At 32.2% G+C, this 14,489-nt stretch overlaps 4 protein-coding genes across 8 annotated transcripts; 3 read left to right on the top strand and 1 right to left on the bottom strand.

The window, feature by feature from the left end:
* Nucleotides 1-828: 828 nt before the first annotated feature.
* Nucleotides 829-4,476, top strand: SkpA (SKP1-related A). Of its 5 annotated transcripts, none has more exons than XM_066397702.1 (4): nt 829-1,006; nt 3,422-3,459; nt 3,599-3,837; nt 4,037-4,476. In XM_066397702.1, exons 2-4 carry the CDS (start codon nt 3,452-3,454, stop codon nt 4,291-4,293), a joined length of 504 nt encoding a protein of 167 aa, XP_066253799.1. In that variant the 5' UTR covers nt 829-1,006; nt 3,422-3,451; the 3' UTR covers nt 4,294-4,476. The 5 variants fall into 5 exon arrangements, with proteins under 5 accessions (XP_066253799.1, XP_066253802.1, XP_066253801.1 ...); XM_066397704.1 differs by lacking the exon at nt 829-1,006 and adding an exon at nt 2,381-2,392; XM_066397703.1 differs by lacking the exon at nt 829-1,006 and adding an exon at nt 2,640-2,749.
* A 485-nt stretch (nt 4,477-4,961) lies between these two features.
* On the bottom strand, nt 4,962-6,505 carry AsnRS-m (asparagine--tRNA ligase, mitochondrial). The gene is made up of 3 exons (XM_066397700.1): nt 6,358-6,505; nt 5,296-6,297; nt 4,962-5,241 (listed from the first exon to the last, which is right to left on the bottom strand). The coding sequence occupies exons 1-3, from the start codon at nt 6,472-6,474 to the stop codon at nt 4,981-4,983; spliced, it is 1,380 nt and encodes a 459-aa protein (XP_066253797.1). The 5' UTR covers nt 6,475-6,505; the 3' UTR covers nt 4,962-4,980.
* Nucleotides 6,506-6,863: 358 nt separating this feature from the next.
* Nucleotides 6,864-8,033, top strand: LOC136414039 (glycerol-3-phosphate phosphatase-like). Its single transcript, XM_066397831.1, has 4 exons — nt 6,864-7,181; nt 7,235-7,372; nt 7,423-7,772; nt 7,822-8,033. Exons 1-4 carry the CDS (start codon nt 6,921-6,923, stop codon nt 8,000-8,002), a joined length of 930 nt encoding a protein of 309 aa, XP_066253928.1. The 5' UTR covers nt 6,864-6,920; the 3' UTR covers nt 8,003-8,033.
* Nucleotides 8,034-11,758: 3,725 nt separating this feature from the next.
* LOC136413923 (polyprenol reductase) lies at nt 11,759-13,397 on the top strand. The gene is made up of 5 exons (XM_066397687.1): nt 11,759-12,527; nt 12,587-12,784; nt 12,836-12,973; nt 13,026-13,186; nt 13,246-13,397. The coding sequence occupies exons 1-5, from the start codon at nt 12,209-12,211 to the stop codon at nt 13,336-13,338; spliced, it is 909 nt and encodes a 302-aa protein (XP_066253784.1). The 5' UTR covers nt 11,759-12,208; the 3' UTR covers nt 13,339-13,397.
* The last annotated feature ends 1,092 nt before the right edge of the window (nt 13,398-14,489 follow it).

Below are 14,489 nucleotides of genomic sequence, written 5' to 3'. Positions count from 1 at the left end.
TATTCGCTTGTGTTTTACAGAAACTTAAAAATACGTACCCTTTTCAGTTCAAAAACTTTTCAACGTCGTGGAAAAAAGTTTTTTGATTTTTAAATTCGAAATAATTTCAAAAATATCTTGAAAAACATAGATGGAAATGTTTCTTTTTTGGCGCGTTGACAGTTAACAGAAAATGAATCATAAACCGTCGACTTCGTATATATTGAACAAACACGATAATCATTCAACATTCAGTGGAAAAGTTATTTTTTATATTTCTAACTAGGCCCTAGAGTGATCCAAAATAATTTTATTTGTTCCTCAACTTTCCTCTTCACCTTCTATTTTAGTTTGGTCGACGGCGATAGATGGCATTCATTGAATAACGTCAATATTGTCAATAGAATTCCATACAACGTTGCCAGACTTACCACTATGATAGTATTTGTTCCATTCATATTCACCCTCGGTATCGGACGTTGGTACCTCGCACCAATTTTACTCTATTCTGTTTTACACAGATGGGAATTGTTAAAACATCGTACAGATTAGACTTGAGGCAGAATTCGTGAAACTTCAATTCAATTTTAAATCCTAATTTATCAAGTTTATTAATTATATTTTGGCAAGATTTTTGCAACTACGAGAAAAAAAATCATCAAAATGACGTTAGCCAGATATTTTTTATTTTTTAAAGTGGACAATTCTCATGTAGATTTTTGTTTCTTTATCGCTAGTTTTTCGCTCGACTAACAATTTTGCAGGTGATGACGTTGATGTCATTTTTTTTTCAAGTACAACTGGTACCAAGAGTGTAATACCAAGACTTATTTTCGCAACTTGGCAACACTGGTTGCAAATTGCATATGGCTGCTTTACTTCGTTTTCCTTGTCACGTTTGTTGAAGAGAATTTAATTTGATCCCAAATTTCCTGAAAATTCTAAATTTTAAATATTTGTAGTAACTTACTACTGCGCCAATTCGGCCAGTCATCTCTCAGTAGTTAGCCTTCAGATTTTTGAAAAGGTAAGAGACTAAAATTTTTTTGTTATCCATGACCGAAGCCAGCAAGGGTTGAATGTCTCCCTCTTTTCCTTTGTTTGTAGTTTCTAGTCGAGTCGAACGGGGTAACTTTGCTAGCGAAATAGTTTCGGGCAATTGCTAGTAAAGTTATCACGAGATTGAAAAACCGAGCCTTTTACAATACATTTTAGATGTGAAGTAAACAAACTTCCCATTGTTCATGAACTTCAGTAATATTTGGAAAAAGCTAGGGGTAGTTGCTGACCCAACTGAACAACAAACAATCTATTGTATGCACACTAAGCACATAAAATTTAATAGTATTTTTGACTTATTAGCTTTGTTTCATCTAATCAAGAAACTATCCTAGAATGGTTTGAGAATCCTAGGCACCTAACATTGCATTTAAATGAGCAGAAAAATGAAATGAAATGAAAAATGAGCAGTATACTTGCCTAAAAGGATTCTTGAACTGTTTTGAAATTCCTGGTAGATCGAAACAATCCTTACTTTGCTTCATGCTACAGTGCTTATGTCAAGTTTGCCACACTTGCCACTTGATGATTTCTACTTGTTTTGAAAAAGCAAAAAAGATTTATGTCTAAGTAGCCTTGTCAAGGTTTATATCTTTTAAATTTTTTGTGCTATTTTCTAACATTCATATTGACATAAGGCTTAAGGGTCATGTTACAGGCATATTTGAGGGTATATTCATGGAAATCTTGGTCAGTTTACCTGTAATAGGCCCTATTTGGGTATAATTTGTGTTCGATCATAAGGGTAATTTACTGTGTAGTAATCCTTGAGTAAGAATAAGCTACAGTTAACTGAGAGATGTGTCTTCAGTATGTAAAGTTTCTATTAATATTAGTAATATGTAATTGAGTACAATAACTATTAAGTATTTTATGTAGGTATATAAATTCATAGGTAGGTTGTAGGAGGAGTATGATCTCAGCAGATAACTAATTGCTAAATGAAATTCACATTGTTCAGTATACTGTAATGCCTCTTAATACAATTATCAATTTATTTGTCAAAGTTATAACAACCATCTTATAAGAACCTCTCTTTTATTCATTGATGGCAACAGATCCTATTCTTTGTACTATTGATATTTCAATTTATGGCTTTAGCTGTATCTATTAAAGCTAACTTTGGGCTATAGTATATGTTTTAGTATGCAAACAAATCTCTCTAACCACTCATTTTACTTTCAAGCAAATTGAAGCGAATCTAAGTTTTTTTAGGGTTTGTCTCTGTTTATGGATCAGTTATTATTAGTCTCATTATTAGTTTTTTGGGTTCCTATTATTGTCACTATATATTTGAAAATTCAAATTGTCTAAGCAAAGAAAATATCTATCTATAAATCAAAGTAATTCAATGTATAACATTTATTATCACTGTAAATAAGAATTTGAAATTGATTGTTTGAATTAACTTCTGAATTCATCATTTTAGACAAGATTTTAATTTGTTTTGTTACTACCTAATACATATATGTAAATATAAATAAACCAGTTTTTTTATGGTCACTTTCAAAGAAATAAATTCCTTATTGTTGTATTAAGAAATAGGTATTTAAGAAAAAAGTGTTTTATGCTGATAAATATGGGTACATATTTAGTATTGTGGTATCATGAAGTGAAATTGTCTTACAGCAGGGCGTTAAAGTTTTAAGTGAGAATATTTTAATTATACACAAGTTACCTATTATTAATTGGCCTATTAAGTAACTAAATGGTGAGTAGCAGCTATGGTGTAATAAAGCGTTTTACTTAAGCTGAGAGCACACAAGTACGTTGGACAACGGTATCGGTGTATATACTACGTTATAATTTTAACTCTTCTCAATGAATCTGTAGTATTATCTTGAAAGATTTAGACCGGTTATAATATTTCATAACAACTTTATGCTATTTGAAATGGATCTTCCATGATTTTTGCTAATCTGAACTTAAAACTTTGCTACGTCCTATTTTTTGCCAAATGAAAAAGAACCAAACCACCGTTTCTGAAAAGTTTTAATTTTTCGAGCTCACCTGCATTAATGTTTAAAGCGACAGACGAATTAATGCGTAATTTATTTAAATTAGTGATAAATACAATTAATTGTTCAAATTTGATACATTTAGGACACATTTCTGATATAAAAATACTATTATTGTCCTACTCGTAGTATTTAACTGCTGTTTTATAATGTATTTTCCTGTGGTTTCTAGTATTAGGTGTCTTGTACACCTTTAGTTATATTTAGAATGGATTTGGTGTAACATATTAATATATGTAAATTGAGCACCCTTTTAAGTTTAATTTTCAAGGAAACTCCCTTATTTTTGGTATAAGTAGTACGAGTAGTATTCAAATAATCCTTTAATCCATGCTGTTGCAACACAAATTTCGCTTTGCTTTCAGATTCCTGTTTGAAACCACCAGTTTGTAACAATGGTGCGGTGAGTATCAGTTTTCCTCATTTATCTGCAAGATTATTGCGGGGCCAAGGTTGATCTAAGGATCCTCTACACAACCAATTCACTCAGACAGGTATCCAGCATTAAGACGGGGAATTAGTATTCTTTTTTTCTATTACAGAATAAAGATGCCTAAAATCAAGTTGCAGTCATCAGATGGCGAGATCTTCGACGTGGATGTAGAAATTGCTAAGTGCTCCGTTACCATCAAGACTATGTTGGAAGATTTAGGCATGGATGAAGAAGAAGAAGAGGTAGTTCCCTTGCCCAATGTCAATTCCGCGATTTTACGTAAGGTAATCCAGTGGGCTACTTTCCATAAGGATGACCCTCCACCGCCTGAAGATGATGAGAACAAAGGTAAGATTGTTTAGTTAATACAGGCATTAGATCCTTGAAAGTTGACTGGGTCAATTTCGTGTTCGAATCATCTCAAATGACTCGATGTCATTCATTCAAACGAGTCATTTTTACATCACTTGAAGACAGAATTGCTTGAACAGCATTTATAAATAAACCCCTACAGAAGAATCGTGTCAGACCATAATGTTAATTGCAGAAAAAAGGACAGATGACATCTCTTCATGGGATGCTGATTTCTTGAAGGTAGATCAAGGTACTTTGTTTGAGCTGATCCTGGCAGCAAACTACTTGGATATCAAAGGCCTTTTGGATGTCACTTGCAAGACGGTGGCCAATATGATTAAAGGCAAAGCACCGGAAGAGATCCGGAAAACCTTTAACATCAAGAATGACTTCACTGCTTCTGAGGAGGATCAAGTGCGTAAGGAGAATGAATGGTGCGAAGAGAAATAAGTGTTATTCGTTATATTTGTTTTAGATAGTTTTTTAGTTCAATATATTCATATTTTTTTTCTAATACTCGGGAGATACTTTATCAGTGCTAACTAGAAACAAGATTTCCTTGAATTTTAATTTTGACTTATTTATATATCATATATATTAGATCTGAAAAGTAATAAAGGTTATAGCTACCTATTATTGTTCTTTTACCATTTCACATAGTTTTTTTTTCAGCCAAAATTTAGCAAAGGCAGAACGTTTAAATTAAAACACAAGTGCTTAATTGCATTAAAATCTAAAGATTGCAATCGATTTTGTTCACAGGGATGCCCAAAAATTTTTGGCAGTCATATAATCAAAAGCCTTTCATCACAATGAATTGAAACACTTATATCCCAGCATTTTACGTAACATACGTCCTAAAAAAAAAAAAAAATAGCCGTATTGACAACCCCCAATGTTTTCTTATAAATTGAATAATATTTTCCTTATCAAGACACTCCACAATTTTAGATGTGGCAGCAAGGAGATGAACGATAATTTGCAGGGTCATTGGAATCTCTCCCTTATATGTATAGAGATTCAACAATTAAGTAGAGTTGGGCAAGTTGCTTAAAAAGATGGGCTTATTGAAATTTCTAAATTTTTTTGCGAAATGAAATAAATTACATATTAAAGTATTTATTTTACGCAGTGCTTTCATAATTTACAGTTATGTGGCCACCTAGGAAAAGGTATACAATCCTTAATATTATCTATTCCCAGTAAGAATTGAATGAATCTTTCAAATCCTAAACCAAAGCCACCAGTTGGAGTGTTACCAAACTTCCGAAGATCTAAATACCAATCCAACTGCCCATTATCTGGAATTTTCAAAGTCAATGTCTCCAAGTTATTTTCACGTAAACTCCCTCCAGCAATTTCACCTACTTGAGGTACAAGTAAATCAAATGCTGCAACCTAAAATAATTTCATTAATAAAAAAAAATGTAAAGAACTGAAAAGTTAACTGACTTTGTTATTGTCTATCTCTTTCATATAAAACGGCTTCTCCTCTTTTGGCCATTCAAGAACAAACACTGGTGTGTTGTCAAAGAAACAACTTAAGGCAATTTCATGATCTTTAACAATGCCATTATCTATTGATTTATTCAACTTATTCGATAATATATCCAATGCTTCATTGTAACTAATTCTAATAAAGTTCTTGTCCAACCACTTGTAGTTAACATTTTCACATCTACACGCCTCCAAATCTTCTCTATTTTTAGTTATAACTTCTTCAGATACATTCTTAACTAAATCTTCCACAATATCTACAAGCTCCTCGAGTTTACTTAAAAATGCTTTTTCAAGTTCTAGCATATAAAACTCTGATAAATGAAACCTAGATTTTGAGTTTTCAGCTCTAAAAGTTGGCCCAAAGCAATACACTTTTTGTAATGCCTGAGCTGCTGCTTCCAAATGCAGCTGACCTGACACAGTTAAATAAACTTTTTTATTGAAATATGCAGCATCTAAAGATTTTTTTGGGTTTGCCATTGCTTGCAAAAGTTTCTCACTATCTGGCAAGATTTTAAATATTTCGCCAGCCCCTTCACAATCATTTGAAGTTATTATAGGTGTGTGTATATTAAAATACCCATTTCTATCTAAATAGTTGTGTATTGCAATAGTGACAGCATGTCTGATTCTCAAGACTGAAGCAAACTTTTTTGTCCTTGGTCGCAAGTGTATGTGCTCTCGGATATATTCTTGCTCATATTGTTTCCTTGGTGCAAATGGATATCCTTTGGACAAATCACATTCTCCCAGTAAAATTATACTGTCAGCTGACACCTCACTTTGTCCTTTGGGGGTTTCTTTCAATATGCCTTTAGTACAAATTGAAGAACCCACTGTAATGTTACTGTCAATTTTCTTAGGAATAACCACTTGTATGTTATTAGGTGTGGACCCATCATTAATTTCAAGAAAGGTCACTTCCTTTTGCTTCCTAACAGATTTTATCCAACCCTATAATATTCTATTTTAATCGAAATTATACCTGCATTGCTTTCTTCAATGTGTATATACCTGAACAAAGACATGTTCACCTAAATGTCTGGTTTTGAGGATATTGTAAATGTTTCTTGTTTCACTATAATTTCTATATAATGATAATAATCGAGGAAATAATGCTTTTTTAGACATTTTTAGTGAGTTTTAGAGAATAAACTCCAGTTTGTTGATGTAGCTTTTCTAGGTTATGTATTAACACTACAGTAAAAGTAAGTACTAGAACCAAACATAATTACGTCATTGAGATTATAACATTTAGAAATACAAAGAAGAAAATTTAAGATACTGTATATCAACATACAAGATTTTTCTTAAAAGAAATTTCTAAGATTATATTTTTAAAATTTTACAAATATGATTAAGAAACACCTTGTATAATAAAAACTTAAGTATCTAAGGGCATCATGAAAACTCTTCGTATTCCAAACATATTGACAGAACCAACATTATGTCACTGACAACAAGGGTATTTAAAGGTTATGAATAGAATAATCTAAAAAATTTTGTAGTAATTTTAACATAAATTTCTGCATAAAAAAATAATTTATCTGAAAATACTACCTCTATATCAATAAACCATGTTCCTGGATGCCTCTTTAACCAACCTGTCTATGCTGACAAAGCAAGAAATTAAACAATATTTTGATTCAATAGACACTATTCTGTTCGACTGTGATGGGGTCCTTTGGCTGGAAAACGAAGCAATTCCTGGATCAGTGGAAGCAGTAAACTGTCTTAGACAAATGGGAAAAAAAATTATGTTTGTATCTAACAATTCTACCAAAATAAGAGATGAACTTGTTAGCAAAGCTAGACATATGAATTTTATTATTGATAAGGTAAAATAATTGTGTTATATTAATAAGCAACACCATATTTTCTTATTTTAAAGGATGAAATAGTATCAACCTCATTCCTAGTGGTTCGTTACCTGAAACATCAAAATTTCAATAAAAAAGTTTACCTTGTGGGCTCAAAAGCAATTGCCCAAGAATTGGAGGCTGTAGGAATTAAATATTATGGTGTTGGGGTGAGTGCACTTGTCACCTCTAAATTATAACACCATCAATTTCTCTACAGCCTGATATACTACAAAACAGTGTAGCTGTAACTTTAGAAACATTTCATCCTGACCCAGATGTAGGAGCTGTAATTGTGGGTTTTGATGAGCATTTCTCTTTCAACAAAATGATTAAGGCATGCACATATCTAAGCAAACCTAACTGCATATTCCTGGCTACAAATACCGATGAAAGATTTCCTATGGGCGGAGATATAGTGATTCCTGGTACCGGTACTATTGTTAAAGCCATTGAAACTTGTGCTATGAGGGAACCAATAGTAGTAGGAAAGCCAAGTTCATATATTGCTGATTGCCTTATTAAGGAACATGGTGTTAAGCCCTCAAGGACTTTAATGATTGGGGATAGGTAACAAGCTCAATTTAACTTAATATGTTTATAAATATGTGAATTATAGATGCAATACTGATATTCTTTTGGGAACACGATGTGGATTCCAAACAATGTTAGTTTTAACTGGGGTCACAAAACTAGATCAAGTGCAAGAGTGGAAACATTCAGGATCAAAAAAGGATAAGGAATTAGTGCCTGATGTTTATTTAGACAAATTGGGGGATATATTAAAATTATTAGATTAATTTAAACAAATTCTGTGTTTGTATTTCAATTTTAATGTAGATTCAGATGTAAGAAGCATTTGTTAATTTATTTGATATTACTTTCATTTACTAGAATATTAAAATGATGGGTAGTGAATGACTTTGGGAATAAATCAATACATGAAAAATTGTGTTTATATGGCGTTTTGTTGTTACTTATTTTGAAGTTGATTAGCACTTTTCCAAACTAAATAATACAGTATGGTCCCCCCAGCACTGCATCAATCAATTATAGAAAAAAATAGTCCATTAGGTAGGTATTGAAGTTCAGATTGGAGTGAAAAATTCTTTTGCTCTAATGTTAATTGTTTGGAAGTTAAAACTGTGGAAAGTGTAATATTTTAAAAACAGTTAAAAATTAGACTAGGGTATGTTATACAAAACATTCACAAAATTTGAAGGCGGATATGCTAATATGTAAAACACTCTGTCTAAAAGAAGCAACTGACAGCTACTTTGAGTATTTCTGAAAGTACCGCTATTTAGAAAATATTTTACACATGTTGACCCCATTAACTTTCACATTGTGTGAAATTTTCAGATTTTTCCAATTTATAATTTTTCCATAATTGATGAATGCAGCTCCTAGAGACCACCTTGAATAACAGCACCTCCAATAGATCATATGCGAAATTTAATTGCTATATATATACATATATGTATACAGGATGTTTTTTTTTTTGGTGTGCCTATCATTGCTATCTCCGAAACGGTGAAAGTTACAACTTCGATTAAAATAGACTAAATTGTTCCCTTATGGAACTGATTAAGGAAACCGCTGCAAGGTTGCCACATTTTCAGTAATTTCCAAGATATTTGAAAAAGTATGAAAATCGTCCAAAACTTCAATCCCTCGTATTTCGTATACTATTTGTGGCAGAAAAGAAATTTAAATTACAAAGTTTCACAACTTTTTACTCTCTACAAAACGACATATCGAACATCATTGTATAACTTTTAATAACTAAGTAATCGGTATCCACTTCATTATTTTAAATACGGACCTGGAATTTTTATTTAATATTTCTAAAGCGGTTTTTATTCCTGACAGACCCATGTATAATATGTTTACATTTATTAACGTTTCAACCCGCATAATTCATCATAAGGCTATTTTTTATTTACCTTTTTAAACTACATTACGTACTAGGTCACTGTGGAAACGATTTTCTAATAAGTTTGACATTTATTTGTCAAATAAAGTTATTTTTAGATTTATTTACACCTAATTGCTGGATAGGAAATAACGGCCCAATATTATGGCCACCTCGTTCTCCCGATATGACTCCAATGGATTTTTCTATTTGGGGAATAATTAAAGACAAAGTTTATAAAACCCCACCAGAAAATATTGACCACTTAAAAAATAAAATTATATTTGCGTGTCAAAGCATTACACCCAGAACACTTAGAAGCATCCAGAAAACACTAATAAAAAGTGTACGGTTATGTCTAAGGGAGAATGGGAGACACTTCGAACATTTAGGATAATTATAGGTTAATAAGAAAGAGTATGTGGTGTAGTTTAAAAAGGTAAATAAAAAATAGTCTGATGATGAATTATGCGGGTTGAAAAGTTAATAAATATAAACATATTATACATGGGTCTGTCAGGAATAAAAAGCGCTTTCGAAATATTAAATAAAAATTCCAGGTCCGTATTTAAAATAATGAAGTTGATACCGATTACTTAGTTATTAAAAGTTATACAACGATGTTCGATATGTCGTTTTATAGAGAGTAAAAAGTTATGAAACTTTGTAATTTAAATTTCTTTTCTATCACAAATAGTATACGAAATACGAGGGATTGAAATTTTGGACCATTTTCATACTTTTTCAAATATCTAGGAAACTACTGAAAATGTGGCAACCTTGCAGCGGTTTCCTTAATCAGCTCCATAAGGAGTCAATTTAGTCTAATTTAATCGAAGTTGTAACTCTCACCGTTTCGGAGATAGCAATGATAGGCACACCAAAAAAACACCCTGTATATACAAAGTGATCATTTAAATTTCATATCCAGTAAGTTGTGGAATTGGTTGAAGAAAAGAACGTATGTCGATTATCGTTTATGTATATTTGGTTATCTAAGTAACCTACATTATTTGCTAATTTTTCACGCCGAAACGCTTCTTCCGGAGACATTTAGCCAATCATTATTTATTATTTTGATTATTTACCACTCGGCCTTTGTATTTTTCGTTTTCCTCTTTGTTATTTTATTAATTTTTGTCCGTTTTATTAAAAAATTAGTATTTTTTAAGATTATAGTATAGTTTGTTTAAATTCGGTACCGCAAAATAGTGTTCATGGACGAGCAGTAAACATTTATGATTGAAGCCTATTTTCGTAATGGACATCAAATTAATGGAGAATGGGTTTATGAAGTTCATCCTGTTTTGGAAAATTTCGTGAAAAATTTCATGAAATTGTAATAGATGAACTGGACTTTGTAAATACACTAAAGTATGTTGTAAATTTATTTCATGAAAGTGGCAGCATTCAGAGAAAGTCAGGCAACAGAAGACCAAAAAAACGAACTCCCAGACACTGTAGAAAATGTAAGACAGATAAAGCATGAATACTTTCTTGATGAGATTGTCACCGCAGGTTGACTTATCTTATGGTACCTGTCACAGAATTCTCAATAAGAACCTAAATTGCCAAAAAGGACCTACAAAATACAAGTGTTCCAAAAACTTTAGCCTTTAAATTATGAAACGAGAATAACTTATTGCACCTGCCTCAATGAGACAATGAATAACAATCTTCTGGATCTATCATTCTTTAGTGAAGAAGCCTGGTTTCATTTGTTGGGATATGTAAACTTTCAAAATATGTAAATGTGGAGTTCAAATAACCCTTACATATTTTAAGAATCTTCATTACATCTGCAAAAAATTGGAGTTTGGGTTGTTGCCTCCCAAAGACATTTAATTAGACCAATTTTCTTCAAGGAGAGAGTTACAACAGAACGTTATCAAAACATGGTGGATGAGTTCATTAATCAACTATACCCTTACGAATTACAATAGGATTATTTCCAACATGCTAGAGCAACAGCTCATACAGCTTGTGCAACCTTAGATTATCTAAGAGAATATTATGTGAATCTTTGATAATTTTACATACAGAGCATATCTACCCACCTCGATCCCCAGACTTTACGCCACTTGATTACTTCTTGTTCCCAACTTTAAAAAGTAACGTTTTTAAACAATCAGTACACAGAATCGAAGACCTTAAGGAACGGATTAGAGCAGAGTATGCAAATATCACCCCAAAAGTTTTCGACAATGTCTTTGAGAGTATGAAGTGTCAGGTAAATTTGTGCATTGAAGTGAATGGACAACATTTTCAGCAATTATCGTGAATTTTTCGAACAATTAGACTTGTGTTATTAAAGGCTATATTAAAAAATAGCCTTAAGGTTTAATTGAAATATTCAAAATTAAAAGTAAATGAAGCATCATAACCTCACTCGGCTCTTGTATCAAAAATTAATTTTAACGTCATTTTGCGGCATATGATCAAGCTACAACCTACTTTTTATCTTCTATTTCTCTTGTGTAAAATTCTACAGCTGGCTAAATGCGAAATTTAAATGATCACTTGGTAGTAACATTTGTGGTGCATCACTCGAAAGATCGTCCACATAGAAATTAAAATGGGTAGTTTATATTTATAGGTATGATTGCCCAATCCGAGAACCTGCATTGGCAAGTAATACTGTCAGGAAAACCTCACTTGACGGGTGACAGTAGCGGATAAACAGAAAGGGATCGTTAGTCTTTAAAAGGGAAAACAAACCCTAAAAAGCTCTATTTCTGCCCTGAATTCTCTTGAGATAAAATACCACAACATCACCCTTAGTATTAGTGATACCAAGCTGTGATAATTAGTGCAAACTTTAACTGTGCAAAATAAAGTGGTTGACTAGGAAAAGGCTGTATTTAATCTACTGGATCAATTTCTCTGTTGGGTTGAATTATGATCTTTCTTGCGGGTCTACCGGAAATTATAATGCAAAAGGAACCCGTTATCTTTAGATGCTTGTTACACTGTTACCGACACCTCGATCGGTAAACGCACGCACACGTAGCCCCGCCATGTTCTTCTGATCTCTCATATCTGAATAGCCCATTCTATTCCAACATTAGTTTGTTTTTGAAAATTGATCACCATGAATCTGATCAGTATATTATTTTGCCTGCTAACTTTAATCATGATTGTTTGGGCCAGTTTGATAAATTTCTTTGAACCCAAATTGCCCTACATTTTATCTGAAACATTTCGATTCGGAAAATTTGGGGCCAAAAGCCAATCTAAACTTTTTGTTCAAGTGCCTAAATCATGGTTTAAACATTTCTATATCTGTGCCTTTATTGAATTTACTTATTTACTTTGGCTTGTGACCACGGTCTACTTGTTTCACATGAAGGTTCCTAGCCACATCACATACCTTTTAGACTTTTTATGTGGCACTGAGAGGATTACTTTTGGTAAGTCTTTTCCACACTAAAAACAAACATCAAAATGTGTAAATTTGATTGCTTTTCAGTTCCTAAGCACAAAGTTTTTATTGCTAGTTGTTTGATGACAATCCAAGTATATCGTAGACTCTATGAAAGTTTGAAAATATCTGTGTTTGGCAATAGCAGTAAATTGAATTTAACTCACTATGTAACTGGGCATATACATTATCTAGGAGTTGTATTAGCCATTTTATGTGAAGCACCTTCGTTTGTCAATTCTTCGTGTAAATAATTAATAATTGAATATTAAGAATTATATTGACTGAATATTTCAGCCACAATTGCAGAGGCACCAATGAACTTATTATCAACTACTTTATCAGACAAGATTGCAGTCCTCATCTTTTTTTTAGCATGGAAACATCAGTTTATTTGCACTAAAATATTAGCTAATTTAAGAAAGGATAAAAATGGTATGAGCATTAAAAAATAATGTATTGTAGGGATTAAAACTTACCTTTTTAGGTAATATAATCAATAATGAATATAAATTGCCCAAAGGGGATTGGTTTGATTATTTAACATCTCCTCATCAGACAACAGAGATTGTAATGTATTGTTGCATTGCATGGATATTGTGGAGCAATACATGGTTCTTCGTAGGTGCTTGGGTGTTCACCAATCAGGTAATACAATTTTCTTTTTAAGTTTTATATTCCATAAGAATCTAATGGTCATTCTTCAGATTGAGACAATTTTATTGTCTCATTGGTGGTATCAAGAGAAATTTGAGGATTTTCCCAAGACAAGGAAAGCTTTGATTCCTTTTTTGTACTGAGCACCAATGAACGTGTTTTTTTTATTTGCAAATAAACTTGCCGGTTCAATTGAACCATTTGTGATTATTTTACTAAGTGATCATTTAAATCTCATATTAAACCAGCTGTGGAATTTTATACAAGAGAAATAGAAGATAAAAAGTAGGTCGTAACTTGATTATATGCTGCAAAACGACGTTAAAATTAATTTTTGATGAAGAAGCCGAGTGAGTTTATAATGCTTTATTTACTTTTAATTTTGAAGATTTCAATTAAACATTAAGGCTATTTTTTAACAACACAAGTCTAATTGTTTGAAAAATTCACAATAATTGCTGAAAATATTATCAATTCAGTTTAATGCACAAATTTACCCGACGCTTCATACTCTCGAAGACATTGTCGAAAACTTCTGGGGTGATATTTACACACTCTGATTTAATACGTTCCTTAAGGTCTTCTCAATTCAGTGTACTGATTATTTAAAAATGTTATTTTTTAACGTTGGGAACAAGAAGTAATTAAGTGGCGTAAGATCTCGGGACCGAGGTGGGTAGATATGCTCTGTATGTAAAATTATCAAACGATTGACATAATATTCTCCTAAATAATCTAAGGTTTAGAGGTGGAACGTGGTTACAGTGAAACCTCCCATAACCGGACACTCATGGTTCTGTCTTTCACGCTCGTTTCTAAATTTTTAAGATGCTGGAATGCGACGTAGTCTTCATTAGCCAAATTTTTTAAATCTTCAACTACTTTTAAAGTCTCACTGTAAGAAGTAATTTTGTGTTTGTTTTCAAAAATTATTTCATCATCGAATGCGCTCTCTTTTTCCTCTACAAATCCTCCACCCAAGTTCATAATGGCATCGTTAATGTCAAAGTGTATTTCCTCCGTTGCTGTATTGTCATCGAGTTGAACAAAATTATCAAAATTTTCAGATGTTAGGTTCATAACTTTGGAGTACTTTTCTATATCAGCTATTGTGAAAAGTGGAGTGTTATCTTCTGGATCCCATTCCATCAATGTAGCGTCATCATTTTTATGAAAGCCAGCTTTTGTAAAACAATTTTGTATTGTTGTTGGGGCAACTTTATTCCAAGGTCTCTTAATAAAATAAAGAGCTTCTAACACATTGACAGATTTTGCTAGCTGCGATGCGGTTTCT

This window comes from Euwallacea similis, chromosome 16, assembly GCF_039881205.1.
Source record: "Euwallacea similis isolate ESF13 chromosome 16, ESF131.1, whole genome shotgun sequence".
In the NCBI taxonomy this organism is placed as follows: domain Eukaryota; kingdom Metazoa; phylum Arthropoda; class Insecta; order Coleoptera; family Curculionidae; genus Euwallacea; species Euwallacea similis.
Note: the sequence above shows the minus strand (reverse complement) of the source record. Positions and strands in the feature narration are given on the sequence as shown.